The sequence below is a fragment of the Geospiza fortis genome, unplaced genomic scaffold, assembly GCF_000277835.1.
Source record: "Geospiza fortis unplaced genomic scaffold, GeoFor_1.0 scaffold281, whole genome shotgun sequence".
NCBI lineage: Eukaryota > Metazoa > Chordata > Aves > Passeriformes > Thraupidae > Geospiza > Geospiza fortis.
In genome coordinates, this window is record NW_005054340.1 from 1,884,081 (window position 1) to 1,902,499 (window position 18,419).

An 18,419-nucleotide genomic window follows, 5' to 3' on the forward strand; every position below is an offset into this window, starting at 1 on the left:
CTTATAAGCATAGTTAAGATAGACTAAGCATCAAAATTCTGTTTCCAGAAGATCAACAGACGACAGACTACATTCCTTTAGCTCTAGCATAAACATTCCAGTTCCAGTGGATATTTTTCAGTTAACTCATTTTTCTTCACTATGACTGTAGCCACATTTCTCTTCAAAGAGAAAAACAAGGCACAATTCTTCCCAAGAATATTTCTGGGTTTCACATTCTCTGAACCTCAGAGAAAGAAAAACAATTCTTATCTCATTTGCTGTGCCTGTGTTTGTGCAAAAGTAGAATGCAATATGGAGATTGTTTACCCAAAGTGATGGTGTTTTGTTTCCTTGGCCTATCAGGGCCAAGTGTGTGTGTGTGTCGGGACTGTCGGCTGACAGTCACAAGATTCTGTGCAGTTGAGTGCTTGGCAGATTCAGTTTAGATGTAACCTAATATAGTCTAATATAATATAGAATAATATAGTATAATAAAGTAATTATTTAGCCTTCTTATAAGATGGAGTCCTCCTAATCATTCCTCCCAGACATGGGGGGCAAAAATATCCATGATACTATAACAGTGCTTTCTCAAATAAAATTTTCCTATTGCTGCCCTCCTAACATCATCCTATAATCTGTTTTCTATATGTTCTTCCCACTTACCTGTTTAAGTCTAATAGCTGCCTGTAGCTTTTCCACAACTCTCTCCTGTGGTTGATTCCAGATGGTGGCTGTGCCATTGTTTGCTATATAAGATTTACACGCTGTGATCATCTGATTGGTCACCTAAAAGCAGTTTTAACTTTGTGAAAAAAACAGCATTCCAAGACAAAGCAGGTCTTGCCATTCTCTCTCTCCCATTCCTCTGAGTCTGCTGACCTAAAGCCTGACAAATAGCAATACCAAATACCAGCCACATCGACAGGGTGTCTTCCTTGCAACACCCAGCCTCCAGAACGTGACATAACAAAAATGTTACCAGTTAACTGTGCTCCTCCTAAACCTACACATCTTGTACCAACCTTGAGATAGCATTGAAAGCTGTAAAGCCATAAATCTTTGTTTGGTCTGAAAGCCAATGTAAAATCAAGAGCCCATGAGAGTATAAATAGTAAAGAATAGGTTGTCCTTTGGATCCATTTTCTTCTTTTTGCAAACATGTGGAGGTTTAAGGGCAATACAAATTAACATGCTTGGTTCTACAAAAAAATCCCATTGATAACAGGCAAAAAATTGTAACAATAAATTCCTAAACTAAATTGCCTAAATGTAGGACAAAAAAGTCCTAAATTTGAAGTAGTTTATCACTATTTCCAATTCTTTTTATGTTTGAAAAGCAGCATTAAAGTGACTGAAGTGCTGCCTCCCCAATTGCTTGGTTCCTTTGTGTTTTCTCTTGAATTCAAGCAACAACACAGAAAACAATCTGGGAATATTTCTTTTCCTGCTAGGCACCAACCTTTACAAACAGTGAGGAGATCTTTTCAGAAGTGTTATAATACTGAGAGATACTCTGAATCATTTTAATTGCATTTATGAGTCCTGGAATAGCATCCAGCATGGACACCTGGAAAGGAACACACAGTTTGAACCATGCTCAGTACCTCTATTACCCCACAATATCATAACCCCTAATTACTGAATGCAGGAGAATTATGAACATGGTCTTTGGAACGGTTCTATCCCTGTCTACCTGCACCTGTCCTGCAGAGCTGCCTGTCCTACATCATTCCCCAAGTTCTACAATTTAATTTTGGGGAAAAATTTACACTGGATTCTTGGCTGGAAAAATTCAGATCAACAAGTGAGATTTGGTAGAAGTAAACCCCTCTGCAAAAGATCTTTTTTTACAAAAAAAAGTTTATATGCTCAGTTGCTAAACCTGATGTAAGCTTGCATGTAAAGATAACCCCTTCACCAAGATTTTTTCTGTTTTTATAGGCATCATAACCCAATAACCTTTCAATAGAGAAACTCAAATAGATTGCAAACACTGAAAGAACACACTGTTCTAATATCACCCAGTAAACAGAAACAAACATGGTTGCCCAGAGCACTCTTTGGAAACAATTTGGTTTTGGGAGAAGTTTCAGAGAGAGAGGAAGCCAGGATGGGTCAAAGTTTTGAGTCTTCATGGCTACCAGTCATTTTTTTTTGACTAGCAAGATACATACAGTCAGTTTCAAAACCAGTTTTAATAAAAGCAATTATTTGCCACCTATTTTAGCAGATAATGGGACAGGGAGACTCCTCCAGTCCTGTACTTTAGGCTGGCTGGTTTTGTTTATTGCATGTTATGCTTGCATGATCCTACGCATTTTCATACTAGAGTATGAGAAGGTGATTTATAATTTTGTCTTAATATTTACATAATCCTATTTATCTTTTCCCAACCCAAGAAGCTGAAAATTGTCCTATAAATGTTAGTCTAACCATTACTTGGCCACCAAAACAAATACAAAAGTTTGTCTTTATCATAGCATTAGGTTTACTTTTCTTTTTTTTTAATCTTAAGGAATTCACCTTCTCCCATAGCACAGAATCAAGTCTGTTCAACACAACTAAAGCTTTACAGCTATTATGGTGTGAAAATAACAAGTACTTTATTTTGTAGCCAGAAATTCCCATTAATCCACTTTTACCGCAATTGCACAAAATCTCAAACTGGAGTTGCATTTGTATAATTTTTTGTTTCATTTTCAAACCCATCCTACAGACTATATTCATGTTGCTTGTCTCAATACATTTATGTTGAGAATTTAAAAGTTCTCCTTACAGGATCACTATTGTATAATGGGTCATAATATTTTTCCAGAGAATACAGATACTTCACATTATCTTTAGCTTCATTTGCTGCGTCTGTGATGCGAATATCCAATGCTCGCCACTTCTAAGAACAAAAAGTTGAAAAAGAAATAAAAGTGTGCCTTTTGGAAAAAAATGTTTTGAGATAATTTTAGTTTGTCATTAGCTTCTAAACACATTTGAAAGCACGGATCTTTTACATCAGAATTATACTTGTTCACCCAAGATGGGGTCCTTGTCCTGTTTCAGTAACTTGGGTGTGATCAACAGTTGGTTTAGACCACTCAGCTAAATAGTCAGTGGTAATGTGCAGTCAAGGTGCTGTAAAATATGAGTTGTGGATGTATAATTATGGACTTGTTCCACATCTCATTTTCATGAGACAAGATTTTTTGTTTTATTTACTTATTTTCTGTTGGTGATGGGACTTTAAATTTGTTAGTCAATGTAAGTTATGATTCCACAAACAATTTTGACAGGCACTGTAGCAACATAAAAATAAGGCTTAAAAGTGGGGAGATTCATTTTTTTGTCATTAAATTTCCAGCTCATTAATTCAATATTCTGGTTTAATAATCAACTTTACAATTATTTTAAATTATTTATTTCTGTTGAGCCATGTGGATGAAGTAAATTATCAGTCTTTATACTGAGGGGATTCCCAGTCTTTTTCAATAAATTGAACTAGATTTAAACTTTATCTACTAAAGCTAAGGAATAGAGAAGAAAAACAAAAGCCAGAAATGTTTCAATGTTTTCCCCACCAGTATTGTTACATACATTATCGAAATGAGCTAGGGTATAAAGAGCATTTCTAGTATTTATATCTGTCATAATTTAAAATAAAAACCTTCAGCAGTTTGGATTTAGCAGCAGTGAGCACTCCAAGCACTGCCTTCACATCTGGGCTCTTCAGCTGCTCCATAAGGTAGTGGAATTTTGACAATTTCTTTTTCCAATAATCAAGCTCTGCTCGTGGTCCAAGGTCATCTGCTTCTTTTCTCAACTGGTCATTTTCTGCAAGAACCTTTTATCATAAAGTAATGTGAGTGATGCTCATATTTTTTATCTGCAGAGGAAGCATGGATTTATTCTTCTTTTACAAGTGGTATTAACCTTGCCTGATAAATTACTTAACTTAGCCTCCACCTCATATAAGAAATTTGATTTTGCTTGGTCCTTTCATTTCCAACTTAAAGAGATTCTGTTCCTTCTGTTCCAAGAGCACTGTTACAGACAGCTACATTTTCTGCAAATCACCAGCAAAGCATGTTTCAAAGTACATATTTGACCACTGAGAACAGTGTTCACTCAATTTCTGTGTTCTTTTTGTTTTCATTAAATCCACTGGGAACTACTAACTGTTTTGTAGTTTATTAACAGGGAATTATCAAAGACAGGGGACTAAGCTTCCCAAACTGCGTATCCCATATTAACAAGCAGATGGAAAAAGCTCTCAGCAACATTTCCATTGAGAAGTAAAAGCACAAAAAATATACCAATAGTACTTTAAAATAAAGAGATTGAACTTATCCAAATTTATAGAAAGGCAGCTGTAACACCAACAGGATTAAACTCATCTGCCAAGATGCAGAGGTTATATTCACATTTGTCCCATGTATCACCTGTTCAATTTGTTTGGTCCAGTCTCTCATGCAGGCTTCGATTTTTTCAAGAGCCTCCATGCTGTCAGCAACCATCAAGTAATCTGAAGGTCCTCTTAGAGTTTTAAGGTCATATGTTTCACATTTCTTCAGGCTGACCTAAAATATAAGTTAAAAAAAAAAATTAAATGCTGAATGTTCATGACAAATAATCTAGGAAGTTTAAAGACTAACTCATTGCCCTCCTTGGGGTATCTCACTTCTTATTCCCAGCTCAGTCTAAATTAAACTTGAGCTAGAAGTGGAAAATTCTAGAATCCAGAATCTGAAGAATTCACCAACCAGGCAGCTGTGCTCTCATACCCTTTCCTTCACAAAAGCTGAGTAGAAACTAAGTTTGTCATACATTAATTATTCAACATTTAAGAGTGACCACAGCCATTAGGGAGTCAAGAAGTTAATAGCTCTAAAGAACTGGCCCCAGAATAAACAAGAACAGAAGCACCTATAGAACTATTAAAACCACAGATTGAAGTTACTGATGACAATAAACAGAAGTGTTGGATTATTCTCCAATTTAACAAAAGCAAATTTTATGAGTAATCTACAACTGCAGTTAATTCAAAAGGTCCAGAGCTAGAGACATTCTACAGCTAGCTCACTTTATTTCCCACATGAACATACTACCTTTTCCAACAGACTTTGCTGAGTTCCTGATAGGACACTAACAAACCCTTCAAGGGCACGAAGGAAGTCCTGCTTAATATTGGGAACTTGCTGAGGTTCAACCAAGCCATGGTCCATAGTCTGTAAGGCTGGAATGAATATTTCTGATATCAAATGCTCAACACTTTTCAATAAGCCATCTCGACCTATATCCATCATGTTAAAATGTACTTCCTGTAAAAGGGACACAATACAAGGGATCTTTCACCAGTAAAAACTTAGTTATATACAATTTACATATACACTCTCAAAAGTAAAATAATTTTTGGTTTCAAATTAATTTGCTAGATTTTTTTTTTTATTTAACACCTTAGTATTTAGGTATTGACTAATTATTCTGTTGTTACGGATTGTCTTAAATTTTTTTCCTCGGTATCCTTTTTTCATATCAATGATACACATCAAGTTGCTGCCACAAAATAATATCTTTATTTCCATTCCCCTCCCTTTTCATCCTGTTTCATTTAACCCATTTGTGTCCTTTTACTCATTCCTCCATGTCAAGAGCTGTCAAATTGTCATTTGCTGAGAGCAAATGCCCCATCAGAAAAACACATTTTAAACAAGATTATGTACAGAGATGAGCAGTCACTGACTTACTTGATAGATATTCTCAGTTGTGACTGGTTTAGAAAAACTAGATCTAATGAAGAAAATGCATATACCAGTTAAAGCAACATCTTTTCCCTCTGTCACAAATACTTTCAGTTTCTTCTTCTTGGTCAAATGAGAGTTCATTCCTATTCCTGGAAGGCCAAAGTACTCTACAGATTCAAACAAATAAACAATTAAGACCAATTGATCATTTATTCAAAGAAAAGTTTTCTACACAAACAGTTCAGTCATTATTTGTGCCTGAGTCTCAGTCTGCTGGAGGCACCTCACAGAACTATCCACAGAAAGTATGCAGCATTCAGAGTCTTAATGGCACAGTAAGAAATATTTCATCTAATTTTGCCATTCTTGCATCAAAAGCCTTTCATTTCTATTCATTTATTTGCTTTTACTATTCCCTCTAAAAAATGGTTCAGGCACAAGGTCCTTTTATAGGCTCTATCATGCAGTTGTAGATAATGCTCTCTTGCTTGAAAAAGAAAAATTAGAAATCAGAAAATGTCATGATGCATTTTACCTTAGAGGAGCTATTATCAACTGTCCTTCCCTAGAAATATGTAAACATAAGTAAAAAAAAAAAAATAGGGTGCTTCTGAAAACAAGGAGAAAGAGGCCACAGCAGATTCTTTGGGGCGAAAGCAAACAAACAAAAACCAATAATGGAGCTACAAGGTTTTCCTTGTCCTTTCTTCTTCCCCCAACATGAATACACTGCTCCCAAGTTCAGGTTGTTGGCAACACTTGTAAAGGGTCACTAAGAAGAAGCAGTGTCTTTGGGGGTAAAATATTTCTCATATGTTTTTGGTCACAATATCTCATGCTACCTTGTTACTAGCTTTTCAGTATTACCTCAGAGTAAAATTGCATGCATACACATCTCAGTGAGGCACTACTACAATAAGAAGATGAAAAAGTAAGTTGTTGATATCAGCAGTTAAAGGACAACATCTAAAAAGTGATAGACCTCTCTGCACTTTTTTTTCTTTCAGGTACATAACCATCTGCACCAGGCATCCCTATTTTGGATCAGGTGGCCACCAGAAGTTCCCTCCCCATCCTTCTGTTCACATCATCTTTCTCTCTCCCTTTTTCACTGCAGCTCTGAATAAGTCTCATTTTCATATACCTCAGAATTACCACAAGGGCTCTGTCCCAGCAAAAGACCTGACTCTGTAAATTTTATTAATTTGATGTATTGCCTGCTAATAAACTTGCACTATCCTTATGCTGCAGTAATGTTTCTGTTTTGCATGGCTCTTGGTTGTGAGGGGGCCACAGAGGTGCTTCTGTGAGAAGCTGTTGGAAGCTTCCACCATGTCTGGCAGAGCCAATCCCTCATGGAGATGCTGCTGGCCAAGGCTGGGCTAGTTCGAGATGGTGGTAATGCCTCTGTGATAACAAATTTGAGAGGAAAAGCAAAACAAAATTTAGGGCACAGCTCTATATCCAGCCAGAGAAAAGGAGGAGGCGAGAACATGGGGAGGTGCCCATGCTGGAGCGGTGGATGCTGGGAGGGGGGTGTGATCCAGTGAGAGGCCAGGTGGAGAGAGGGGCCGTGGTTCCAGGCTGGAGCAGCCTGGCCTTGGAGGACTGCACTCTATGGAGGAATGATTCATGCCACAGCAGTTTTGGGAGGACTGTGTGCCCTTGGAAGGACTCATGTTGCAGCAGTTTTGGGAGGACTGCTGCTCATGAGATGGGAACCACATAGGAGAAGTTCACAGAGAACTGTCTCCCATGGGAGGGACCCCACAGTCTCACAGGGGAAGGACTCCTCTCCCTGAGATGTGAAAGTAAACCTTGGGTGATGAACTGACCAAAACCCCCACACCCTCTCTCCCTGCCCTGTCAGTGGGAAGGAGGGAGGGGTTGGGGTAAGAAAAGGTGTTTTTAAAGGCTTTTAAAGGGTTTATTTTGCTTCTCATTATCCTACTCTGATTTAGTTGGTAATAAATTCACCTTGTACCTTCAAGTCAAGCCTGTTTTGCCCTTGCAGTGTTTTCTCCCAGTCCTTATCTCAATTCATAAAACCTTCAATAAATTCTCTCTCCTCTCTCCAGCTGTAGCAGGGGAAGGTGAGTGAGCAGCTTTCGTGGGTGCCTGGCATCCAGCCAGGGTCAAAGTGCCGCAAGTAATTACAGAGGCAAGACCAGCAAAAGTCATCAGAGTTTTCCCACAATCTGTGGAGGTGAAGTAGGTAGTATAACCTGCAGTCTCTTTAGAAAAGATGTACTCTTACTGAAAAGGGTGCTGGAGGTTTTTAAAATTCACATGAATAGTGATCTTCAAAACACTGCAGGAAATCAAACTTTTAAATGACACCTTAGGACTCTGAAGTAGGTCTTCCTGAACTCAGAGATACAGCTCCTGCTCTGCAGAAACACAAAATTCCTTGTACACTCCCTTTATGGGATCATCTTCTGCCCTAACACAAATGTTGGTTGATCCATCAGTGTCAGAAAACCAGTTTGGGTATGATGTGGCCATAGTAAGTGCCCTTGCCAAGAGGGTGCATGTGATGCCACAAAAATTCACTCAGCTTTACCAGTTAGTAGCTACCACCACAACTGAGATTTTTGCTTTGACAGCCTGTGAATCACAGCCCTAAACAATCAACACACATAATTCATTTGCAAACTCTGCTCAACCTACAAAGGGAAAATATACAGCAGACGTTTTACTGTCTGACAGTATTACAAGTGACTGCACCTACAACTGTGGGCAAAGTCAGTCTCCAGCCCACTCATTTAATCACCACTCTCTTCTCCATCACTACCTTTTGTTTCTTAACTTTTTTTTCCTCCTGTGCATGATGTTCTAGGGACTTTTGTTTATTTACCCAATGCATGCCTTGCTGTGAATTCATTTGGGTTTTGCTTATGTGTTTTTTTCTACTGCTTTCCATATTGCCCATATTTAGCACCAAGCCCCCAAAGGTTACCAAAATCATACCATACTGTAGTGTGATCTGATTGGTTTGTTGGTGGGTACAGGCAACACTCATTAGATGCCTAGGCTTTGACCCTTGCCTCACACTCTCTTTGTCATACTTTCACCACTTCATCTCAGGCATGTTACAACTTGCTCATCAGATTTCTAAATTAGTGGTTGCATTTGTGTTTTCATTTCACTGTATTTCTATGCGCATTGAAACTTTTTTTATTAAAGTTGCTTATATCATATTAAATAGTCTTTTCATCCCTTTGAAATATATACAGATATACTGAAGAAAGTGGATGCATACATATATATTGAAAATGCATGAAATTTAAATCAATATTTGTACATTCATCTAGGTATATGTTTACCTATGTATAAACACATTTATACAGCTAAGCATAGATATGTTTACAGGGCTGTTCACGTAGATCCTGGGTAGCCAAGTGGTGTGAGCTCCCACCAGCCAGTCACAGGCTCTGAGAGGTCACAGAGCACCTGGCTGGTCCCAACAGCAGCAGCACTGGAGGCTCTGGGAGAGGAGCCATGGGCAAAAGGAGGATATCCTTGTCACAGGGGTACTGAGCTACCTCCAGGGTAACGAAGGTTTCCCCCAGAAGTGTGGAACATGGGGGCACTCAGTAAAGGGGGTACATGCAGAAAGGACTTCTGGGGTTAACACCCCTTCTACCCATAATGTGGGCCTCATGAAGGCATTTGTCATGAAACAGGACCACCTAGATGGATGGTCATGTGCCAAGAAATGTGGATGGCTTCTAGGGCCAGCAGGTGGCACAACTGAAGGGGAAAGGAAGGGCATCTGTCACTGCTTACCTTGTGTGAAAGTTACCTGTTAATTATCAAAAACAAATTCCCACAGGCAAGAGCTGCTGAGCTCACAATGAAGCACTTTGCTGCTTCATAGTAGCAACATGCAGAGGTGCACCAATAAGCTTTGGTAATTTCATCAATCATCATTTCATGAGCAGGGATCAATGCCTTGGTATGGCCAAACCTGTCTTGATTTAAGTCCCATATTATAACAACTTGACTATTTTCTTTTTCCTTGCACATTTGCCCAGCACGACTGTAACACATTGCAGGAGAATTTAAGTTGCTTTACCTGTATCCATTACTTCCACATCTTGGTAGTAGAACATCAGATGACGCAGACCTCCGGGGGCCAGGAACCTGTTCATGCGCTCTATCTGTTTGAAATCATGTTGAGATCATAATGTGTCATTGATTTGTTTCATATCACAGCAACAGAGGAAGCCTTTGCCTATTTACGTATTTATAAGCATCAAGAAAATTTAACAGCTCTTCATCAATTCAAGGCTGCTGTCAAGCATCACTGAAGCATGTATTGGTAGTGCAGTCCACAAATCTCATGTATAGGCCATACAGGTTGAGGAGGAAACTTCAGTTGCTTTATGCTAATATGCTGATCCAAGTCTCAGCACTTGAAAGCCTGGCCTCATCCACTATTTTTCTAGATTTTAGTCACTCTTCTATGTAGTCCCTAACTACATAGCTATCTTTAGCAGAAAAGGCTCCTTCAAGTTCATCTTCAGAAACATTAGGTGGTACCATTTGTGCTTTTTAGTGCAGAAAAAGGGCTAGAAGATCACCAGAAGCTGGAAGAAAGTCACAATTATCCCTCTTCCATTAATAACAAGCCTCAGTTACACTAAGATAATGAGCTGCTATTCCAGAAAATCTTGGCTGAGCCCTCCAAGATGAGGTCAAAACAACTATTACACATCTCTCTTTCCAAGTGAAGAAACTGCCAATATTTTCCTCATCTGACAGCTATTCTCAGGCACTATAGTTTGCCAGGAAACCCATTTAGAGATAGAATGCACAAAGGCTGAAACAAATTCTGCTTTTTAATGTGCATGACAGTGTTCTGCACTGCTCATTTGCTCTCTCATGAACTCACAGAAACGTTGGAAGGGACCTCTGGGAGGTCTTGAGGACAGCTTCCTGTGTCACCAACTACAGCTCAGATCATCTAGAGCGTTTCCTAGGTTGGAGTCTCAAAAACCCCAAGGACAGAAATTCCACAACTGACTCGAAGTAACCTACTCCCATACTGCATTACCCTCCTGGTGAAGAAGGGTCTCTTGGTGGCCATTTTGCAAGATGTGGCTTTGTCTTTGAAGTTATCATCTGCTCCCACTGAGAATAGCTCAGCTCTGTCATCTTTGCAAACACTCTTCAAGCAGCTGCAGGCTACTATTTGACTGCCACTCAACCTCTTCTTCTCCCTCATCTCATACTTCATGTGCCCTGTGTCCCTCTTTTTCTTACTGGTCGTCCACTGGACCTTCTTCAGTTTCTCAACAATTAATTAGCACTGAAATGGGAATGCATAAATTGAAGGCATGCAGATGGAAAGAGAACACAAGAGAAAACAAACCATAAAAACCCAAACGATGGCCATGTTTACTTTAGTGTCAGGAAGTAAAATATCAACTTCCATCTACCTAGGTTTTTTTTAAAGTGATATTATTCAGTGTCTCAATATACGAATTTGTATTAGCCCTCATGCAGTCACAGTCAGATCACATAAGCCATTCTGTTTCATCAAGTAGCTTCTATCTATTTTAATTTGCTGATCTAGATCACAAGAGTCTTAGAAATGGTGGCAGCCTTATGGAAACAACAACATGCAACCTGCTGTGGACAGGACTCTTGAACATCTGTGTGCTGCTTACTCAAGGACTGGGAGACTTCACACTGTGGTTTCACTATGAAATGCAGTCCTAAGTTTTAACATATTAACTATAACCAGTGGAAAGGAGAAATTCTAATCAATTTAAAAATCAATATTGTTACAATAGGTCCTGGAATTAAGGACACTTTAGTTCAAATTAATTAAAAATGCTGAAAAATATTTTTTCAAGGAGAAGACTTGAGTGAGCTCAGGTGTGAAGTCTGAAAACTATCTCACCAAGAACTTAATGGTAATATTAGTTCCAAAGTATACTATGAGCTTCACTTTCAAATTCATCAGATTACCTGGTTTCCATCAAGAATAGCATCTTCTACTTCTGCTTTCTCCAGATTGACACAAGAGGCAACAATATCCAGTAAGTAATCATGTCTGCCATCCAGACGAGCACGTTTAGCCTCCCTCTCATCCTTGAGATTTTGCTGTTATTAAATACAAAGTGGACAATGAAAAACTCACAATCTAATTTGAAGACAAAAATAAAGCTTTAAAATTTCTTTTTAAAAGTAAAGGCTATTACACTCAATCCACAGTTGTGATTTATGTTTCTATGGCACTCAAGTGAAAATTTTAGAAGCAGCCTTTGTTACAATTTTACAGTTTCTGGTGTTCCATTTTCAGATTTATCACAACATTTCTATCATAAATAATGTTGTACAGAAAGTTAATTTGTTGAAAGGCTTTGTAGAAAAAAAAAAAGGATTTTATATGTACAGCTCCATTATTCTGCAAGTTACCTTCAACACCCTAAGTCCTTTGTCTCAGCTTTTCAGTCTAGTCACGTACGACCATCAAGTCAAGACAGGATTCTGACTGATCTTTGTTATTCGTGGAAGATATTGTAAGCAGTCTCTAATAAAGACAGATGCTGCTGGAGGAAGCTAGGGTTTTATACATTATCTCTTTAATATAATGAGAAGTAAAACAAACCACAAGCCTCAAGGTACACAAGTGTTTACAAATGTGCTTAACTATAGCTATTATACCATTCTTCAAGCAGTAAGCCTACTCTTCTAATTAAATTGAAATCCCATATGTAACACACCTCATTACATTATAGACAAAATAGCCTTCTGGAATAGTTACTGGTATTATTGTGCTTGTGGGTTACAAGATTCAATATAATTTCATTTTCAAAAGAAATTTAGAATGATGTTTCATTGGTGGTAAATTCAATCCTTATTTCCCTGGTGATTAGGAGAAAACTAGTAACTTTATAAAGTATGCATAAGTGATTTATCCACAAGCTTTTGCAGAGCCAAAAGGACCTGCATAATATACTTTATACCCTTATGTAAATATCTTTCCTACTTTCTGAAGGAATTTTCAAATACCTGGTAAACTTATAACTACTACCATGCCTTCATAAATGCTGAATGTATTTGAAATATTTTTCCATATAAAAGGCAAACATAAAATCCTATTCTTCACACAGATATGTCTGAGGAACACAGTAGCAGATTAATTCATACATGGGCTTTGTGCTATTTTACCCCTCTCATACCCTAACACAGTCTTCAGTTTGCTGAAAGTGAAGTGTCATCACAGGTTTGGCTTTTCCTAAATGTTTTTAAACGTGAGCAGAAACTTTCCTCCTCATTAGACATGCAAAAAGCAACCATTTTGTCTGAATTAGCTCCATTCACGCTAGATGATAACAATAGAATATTCAAAACTATGGTTCCAGTAACTTGAACACAACTGATAGGGCATCTTTAAAAAAAAATACAACCCAATAATCTATCAATTAGTTTCTATTTAATACAGAAAGAAACCTTTTGTTCTACCTAAACTAGAGAGAGACTGCTTTTGTACTCTGCTTGTGTTTCCAATATAGAGCTTCAGATATATTACTATACAAGATTACATCTTACACTGGTTTTTAAGTCACCAGCTCCACCTATACAGATGCTCTTAACTTGTTCATAGCCTCCATTTCTTCTACAAGTTGCTGTTTGTATAGGCTGAAATCCTGAGCACCTTCTTCTCAAACTGAGCAATCTTGCCCCAACATTTGTTTCTGGTTTTTAAAATTTTTTTAATTGCTGTGTCTCAAGCCCATATAACAAATATATTATGCAATATTTGTTGTCTAAGTCCAGCAACAAGAATATTCATTAAGATATCACTGAACTTTAAAAGTCTAATTAACTTAAATTACTTCATGAACCATGCCTAGAGAAACAGGAAACTATTAACTAAATGGTAAAGCTATAGTTTTATGAAGAATAATACAATATGAAGATAAATACAAGACTTTAACGTGTATTTATCACATGTCACTACTGGAAGGCATTTGTTTTGATATGTAGGATATTTCTATTACTAATGCAAGTTCCACACATTTTTTTTCCTGAGAGTTGCTACAATGCAATGCAAGAACACTCAATACAATTCAAGCTGTCATGCTTCTATATTTTGATGAGTTATCATTTCTACAAACTTCCTTCCCAAATGAAGTGTTGCTTAATCACAAACTTGCGCATTAGTTGTTGCAGTCATTAGAAGAGACTTCTGCCTCACTTTTGTGGTTAGATTGTACACAGAGAAGTAGAGGAAACCTAACTTCAGTGCTTTCACTAGCAAATCACTAATTTATGTATTTAAAACACTAAGAAGCAATGCTGGAAACTGTCTCCCAGTCTATCTTCTGAGCTTCCTTTTGCATACTACTAAAAGAATGAATTTTTAAGATTTTTTTACTTAGGATTAGCAATCTCAGAGAATTAATTAGAAGAAAATGCTGAGCTTTCTACCTCTCATTCTTCCCTTTCCCCTTTAGTTACCCTCACGTCTCACTTCAAATCAGCATTGTGGTCATGGCCTAAGAGTTTTGTAGTTTTAAATCCTGCAGTATTCACTACAGAAGTACATAGGCCTGAACAGAATCTATACCAAAAATATTACCCAATATTACATAAAGGCAGCTCTATGTAATTCAGAATTTCATGGAACACTGAAAGACTAAGATTTGAAGACAGAAGAATGCTGAAACACACACAAGATCGTTTATGTAGGTAAAAGAGAAATTGCTGTTGCATGCAGTAACACTGACATGCAAATCCTGAAAAGTATCAGCAACTCTGATCATGGTCATACATCAACATCTCTTCCTAATATCCCATGATGTAGGAGGATGCGGTATTCACAAGAGATAAACACTGTCTCACTTAGATATCTGGAAAGATTGTACAAGATTTTATGGTACAGCTTCAGCTCAGTTTTCCATGTAAAGAACAACACAGGTAACACTGCCAAAGTTTAGTTTTGGGTTTCTTTTACCACTTTTGGTTATGAAAGTAAGAAAGGTTATATGATACAATCCCATAACAGATGAAGGTCCAAAGCTAAACTCATTAACTGAAAAGTCCTTTCCTGATGATTAGTCCAGTTACAACACATAGCTTGATTTATGTTACATAAAACCTTAAAATTCCTAATATCTAATTACTAAAAATTTGGCACAGGAAACTAATTTCAATAGACATCTTCTCCTGAAGCAAGAAAAGGTAGAGATTCCTAAATCTATCTTTCATGTACCTAAACCCATAAACCTCTCACCATCACTCTGAAGAAATAATTTGAGATTAAATTAAATTTTTTTCAAAGTTTCATAGCTGCTAAATAAGTACGTATATTTAAGCAGGAGGTACTAAAAGAGCTTAAGTCAGAGATTCAAGGGGTTCATTCTTTGAAACAAGAGGCTTAGAAACCAGCTATTGACTGTTGCCAGCTTCTCCATTACAGACTGTAGCTGCTGATGCAAACACCCTGAATAGAGTTAGCAAGAATATTTAGTATGCAAGTCATATGCACACAAGATAAAACTTGTTCTGAACACTCTTTATCCAGCAAATAATGCATTTTGTTGTCAGAATACTGTGCATCACTGAATTTAGACATGCTGAAATCAAAGCCTTATGGATGAGCAAGAATTGACAGGGAAGTTCAATAATGAAAGAGTCAAAAAAGTAACAATGTTTTATTGTTAATTTACTGACTTATCCAAAATTTATTTAACCAGCATGGAATTCCTTTGTCTCTCCTTTAATTTGCTAAGATGTTTTCTATTACATAACCCTTGCTCATGAATTTCCCTTCAAAAGTAAACTGCACACCATTTCACATATTTTCAAGTACCCTGAGTTTTTAATTTTCAAGTTTCAATATTTTTATTTCCTCTTTCCAAAAAAATACAAGCCATAAGAATTAGGGTGATTCCCTTATCTAACTCTTAAATCTCAAAGATCAGAGCTCTGCCCATGTGTTATCACATTGCATTAACTCAGGAACAGTTTGCTTAAATAACCAGCTTTTAAAATTAGTCTAAGTATCTGAATGACTTCTATAGTCTGTTGTGGTTTCTCAATGCTGAGTATTGCCTTCAAAATTCTATTCCCATCTTAGAAGTATGGGGAAAGTGAAGTTACATTTCTATTTTCCTTCATGGCAGAGTCAACCCATGTTTTGTTGCCACATCTAACATCAAACTCTTTAGTGTACTAATATAGCATTTGTGAAATTATACCGTTACCAGACCATTGCAACAATCTGGGCAAGATACAAGCCCCACTAGCCAAACGCATAAACACCTCCCAGTGCAAATTTGCCTTTCAAAACAAATTGTGCCACTAACATCATCCACTTACGCCTACTTTAAAACACTTTTTTTCTATGTCATCCCCCCTCAATACACACCTTTATTCGAATTATGTATTTATTCATCTAAACCTAGTTCAAAATTCAGTTTTCCTTACCTTTATCACTCTGCCAATGCTTCGTTTCCAAAGTTGCTTTCTTCCAGCTCTAAACATTGTACTATTCAATATAAGCATCAAGCACTGTTTTTCAGGAGCAATCCCTAATCCATGGGGAAAGCTTCTACATTCATCATTTTGCACTCCCCCCAACGTTTTGTTTGCCCTTGTTTCTTTCCTTTCAGTAGGAATGCCAAAATAACTCTGGAAAATATAGTAAGGACATAAAAAAATCCAGCACCTATTAACCTTATCTCTGTATTTAAAATTCAGTTCTAGTGTGCACACAAATTGCTAGAAAATTAAATTGCACTACCACAGAAACAGGAGGTCTCTAGCCACCAGAATTTACTGCCTACAGATTAGGCCTTGAAAGTTACTGCTACCAACCACAGTGTTGTTAAGGTGATACTGTTTACATGCAAACACGGCTGGATACAATTCATCATACTCAAGGGCACCATAAGTATTTGCAGAAGTCAATTTTATAACTGCTTCTCTGATTTGTGTTTAGCCTTCTGAAGCAATCCTTGTGTCAACAGGCATCTTTGTTTCCTTGTCACAGGTGACTGTTTAAACATACAGCAACAGTCAAGCAACTTTCAAATATCTTTTACCTACAGACTTGTAAATTACTGAGTTTTCTATTCATGCTTTTACAGAAGAACGTTCGGTTACACTTATTTTTCAGTTGTACAATGGTTGCTTAATACAGAAATTTTTCTTCAGCAAATGTTAGGTTTTTTTCTTCCTAAAAGAGCTTTAATTTTTTTCCACTTCAGTGACTGAACAGAATCCAATGTCCTCTTGAAAATGCCAAGAAAAACAATCTAATTATCCAGTATTAGTAACAAGAAAACAGACATTTTACAGCTATTTCTAGCTTAAAATGTCCCTAAATATTTCTGCTTCCATTCATATCAATGTGAGTAATGTCTAAAAGCACTTGACAACCTTAGCATTGACAAAAATCACGAGTAAAAACCATTTTCCCACCTACTGTAGTAAAATCCAGTGCATACATGTTTGAAAGAGAAAGACTGAAAAATGGCATTTAGGGTTAAAGTAAAAATCCATAGATGTCTCTGAACCCTTTACAGGGTTATCATTTAAAATTAAACACGCTATGAAATATTACATATAAAGTTAATTCCTATGGATATATACAAACCACTGAGGAATTAATTATTTACATTCTGTTGGAAGGAATCCAGAGGAGAGCCGCTAAGTTGATTACAGGACTGAAGCAGCTCTCTTGTGAAGGCAGGCTGAGAAGGCCAGAGCTGTTCTGTCTGGACAAGAGCAGGCACTGGGGAGACCTTCCAGGAACTATGTTTTCCTAAAGAGGGCTGGAAAAAAGACTGAAGGGACTTTTCACAATGGCATAGTAGCGATAGGACAAGAGGGAATGGCCTTAAACTGCAGGACAGCAGGCTCTTCACTGTGAGGGTGGTGAGGAACCGGCACAGGTTGCCCAGGGAAGCTGTGGATACCTCAATCCTGGATGTGTTCAAGGCTGGATGGATGGGGGTCTGAACAATCTGGTCTAGTGGAAGGTGTCCCTGTCCATGGCAGAGGGGTTGGAACCAGTTGATCTTTGATGATCCTTCCAACCAAAACCATTCTCTGATTCTATACTTATTTGTATGAGATATGTGATTTCTAAAGTAAAAGCTCAGCCCAACAGGCTCAACTTCACCCCACAGCAATAAAAGTTCTTTTTAAAAAAATAAGGAGAAAAAAACCCCTTACTTAAATCTCTTGAAAAACCAGCCAAAAATCGTGGATCTTTTTCCTAAGATGCTATAAAGTCATAGCAAATAACTTACAGAATCACAAAATGATAAAAATTCATTTAAATCTCCAAAAGTTATCTAGACAGTCTTTTGCTCAGAGCAGATCCAATTAGAATGGGTTGTTCGAGATGTTTGCAGATTTAATATCTCTAAGGGTGGAAATTCTGCACCCTCTGTGCCCAACATAACTTGACCATCCAGCATAAAGACTGTTCCCATGTAGCTGAAATCTGCCACGTTCCAGTTTGTGTATGTTGGCTCTTATTACTGCAAACTTTAATGAAGCATTAATCAAGGGTTCAGCTCTGTTGTCTCTCTACCCTCTCATTAGACAGTTATAGGCTGCAAGAAGATCTCCCCTTAGCCTTTTCTTCCTGCGGCTAAACGAGCAGAGCTCTCTCAGTACCCACCACTGCTGCTTCCCATTTTTCTACACAGCCATCCATCTCACTACAGA

The 18,419-nt window shown here is 37.6% G+C and overlaps 1 protein-coding gene across 1 annotated transcript in view; it reads right to left on the bottom strand.

The window, feature by feature from the left end:
* The window catches only part of DNAH5 (dynein axonemal heavy chain 5), a 115,845-nt gene extending 99,622 nt beyond the window's left edge, over window positions 1-16,223 (bottom strand). Inside the window, 10 exon segments of the mRNA XM_005431686.1 lie at window positions 649-771; window positions 1,445-1,552; window positions 2,762-2,875; window positions 3,641-3,817; window positions 4,416-4,553; window positions 5,082-5,294; window positions 5,721-5,834; window positions 9,743-9,880; window positions 11,697-11,831; window positions 16,167-16,223. Of these exon segments, the coding sequence (XP_005431743.1) occupies window positions 649-771; window positions 1,445-1,552; window positions 2,762-2,875; window positions 3,641-3,817; window positions 4,416-4,553; window positions 5,082-5,294; window positions 5,721-5,834; window positions 9,743-9,880; window positions 11,697-11,831; window positions 16,167-16,223 (1,317 nt within the window).
* Between the last annotated feature and the right edge of the window lie 2,196 nt (window positions 16,224-18,419).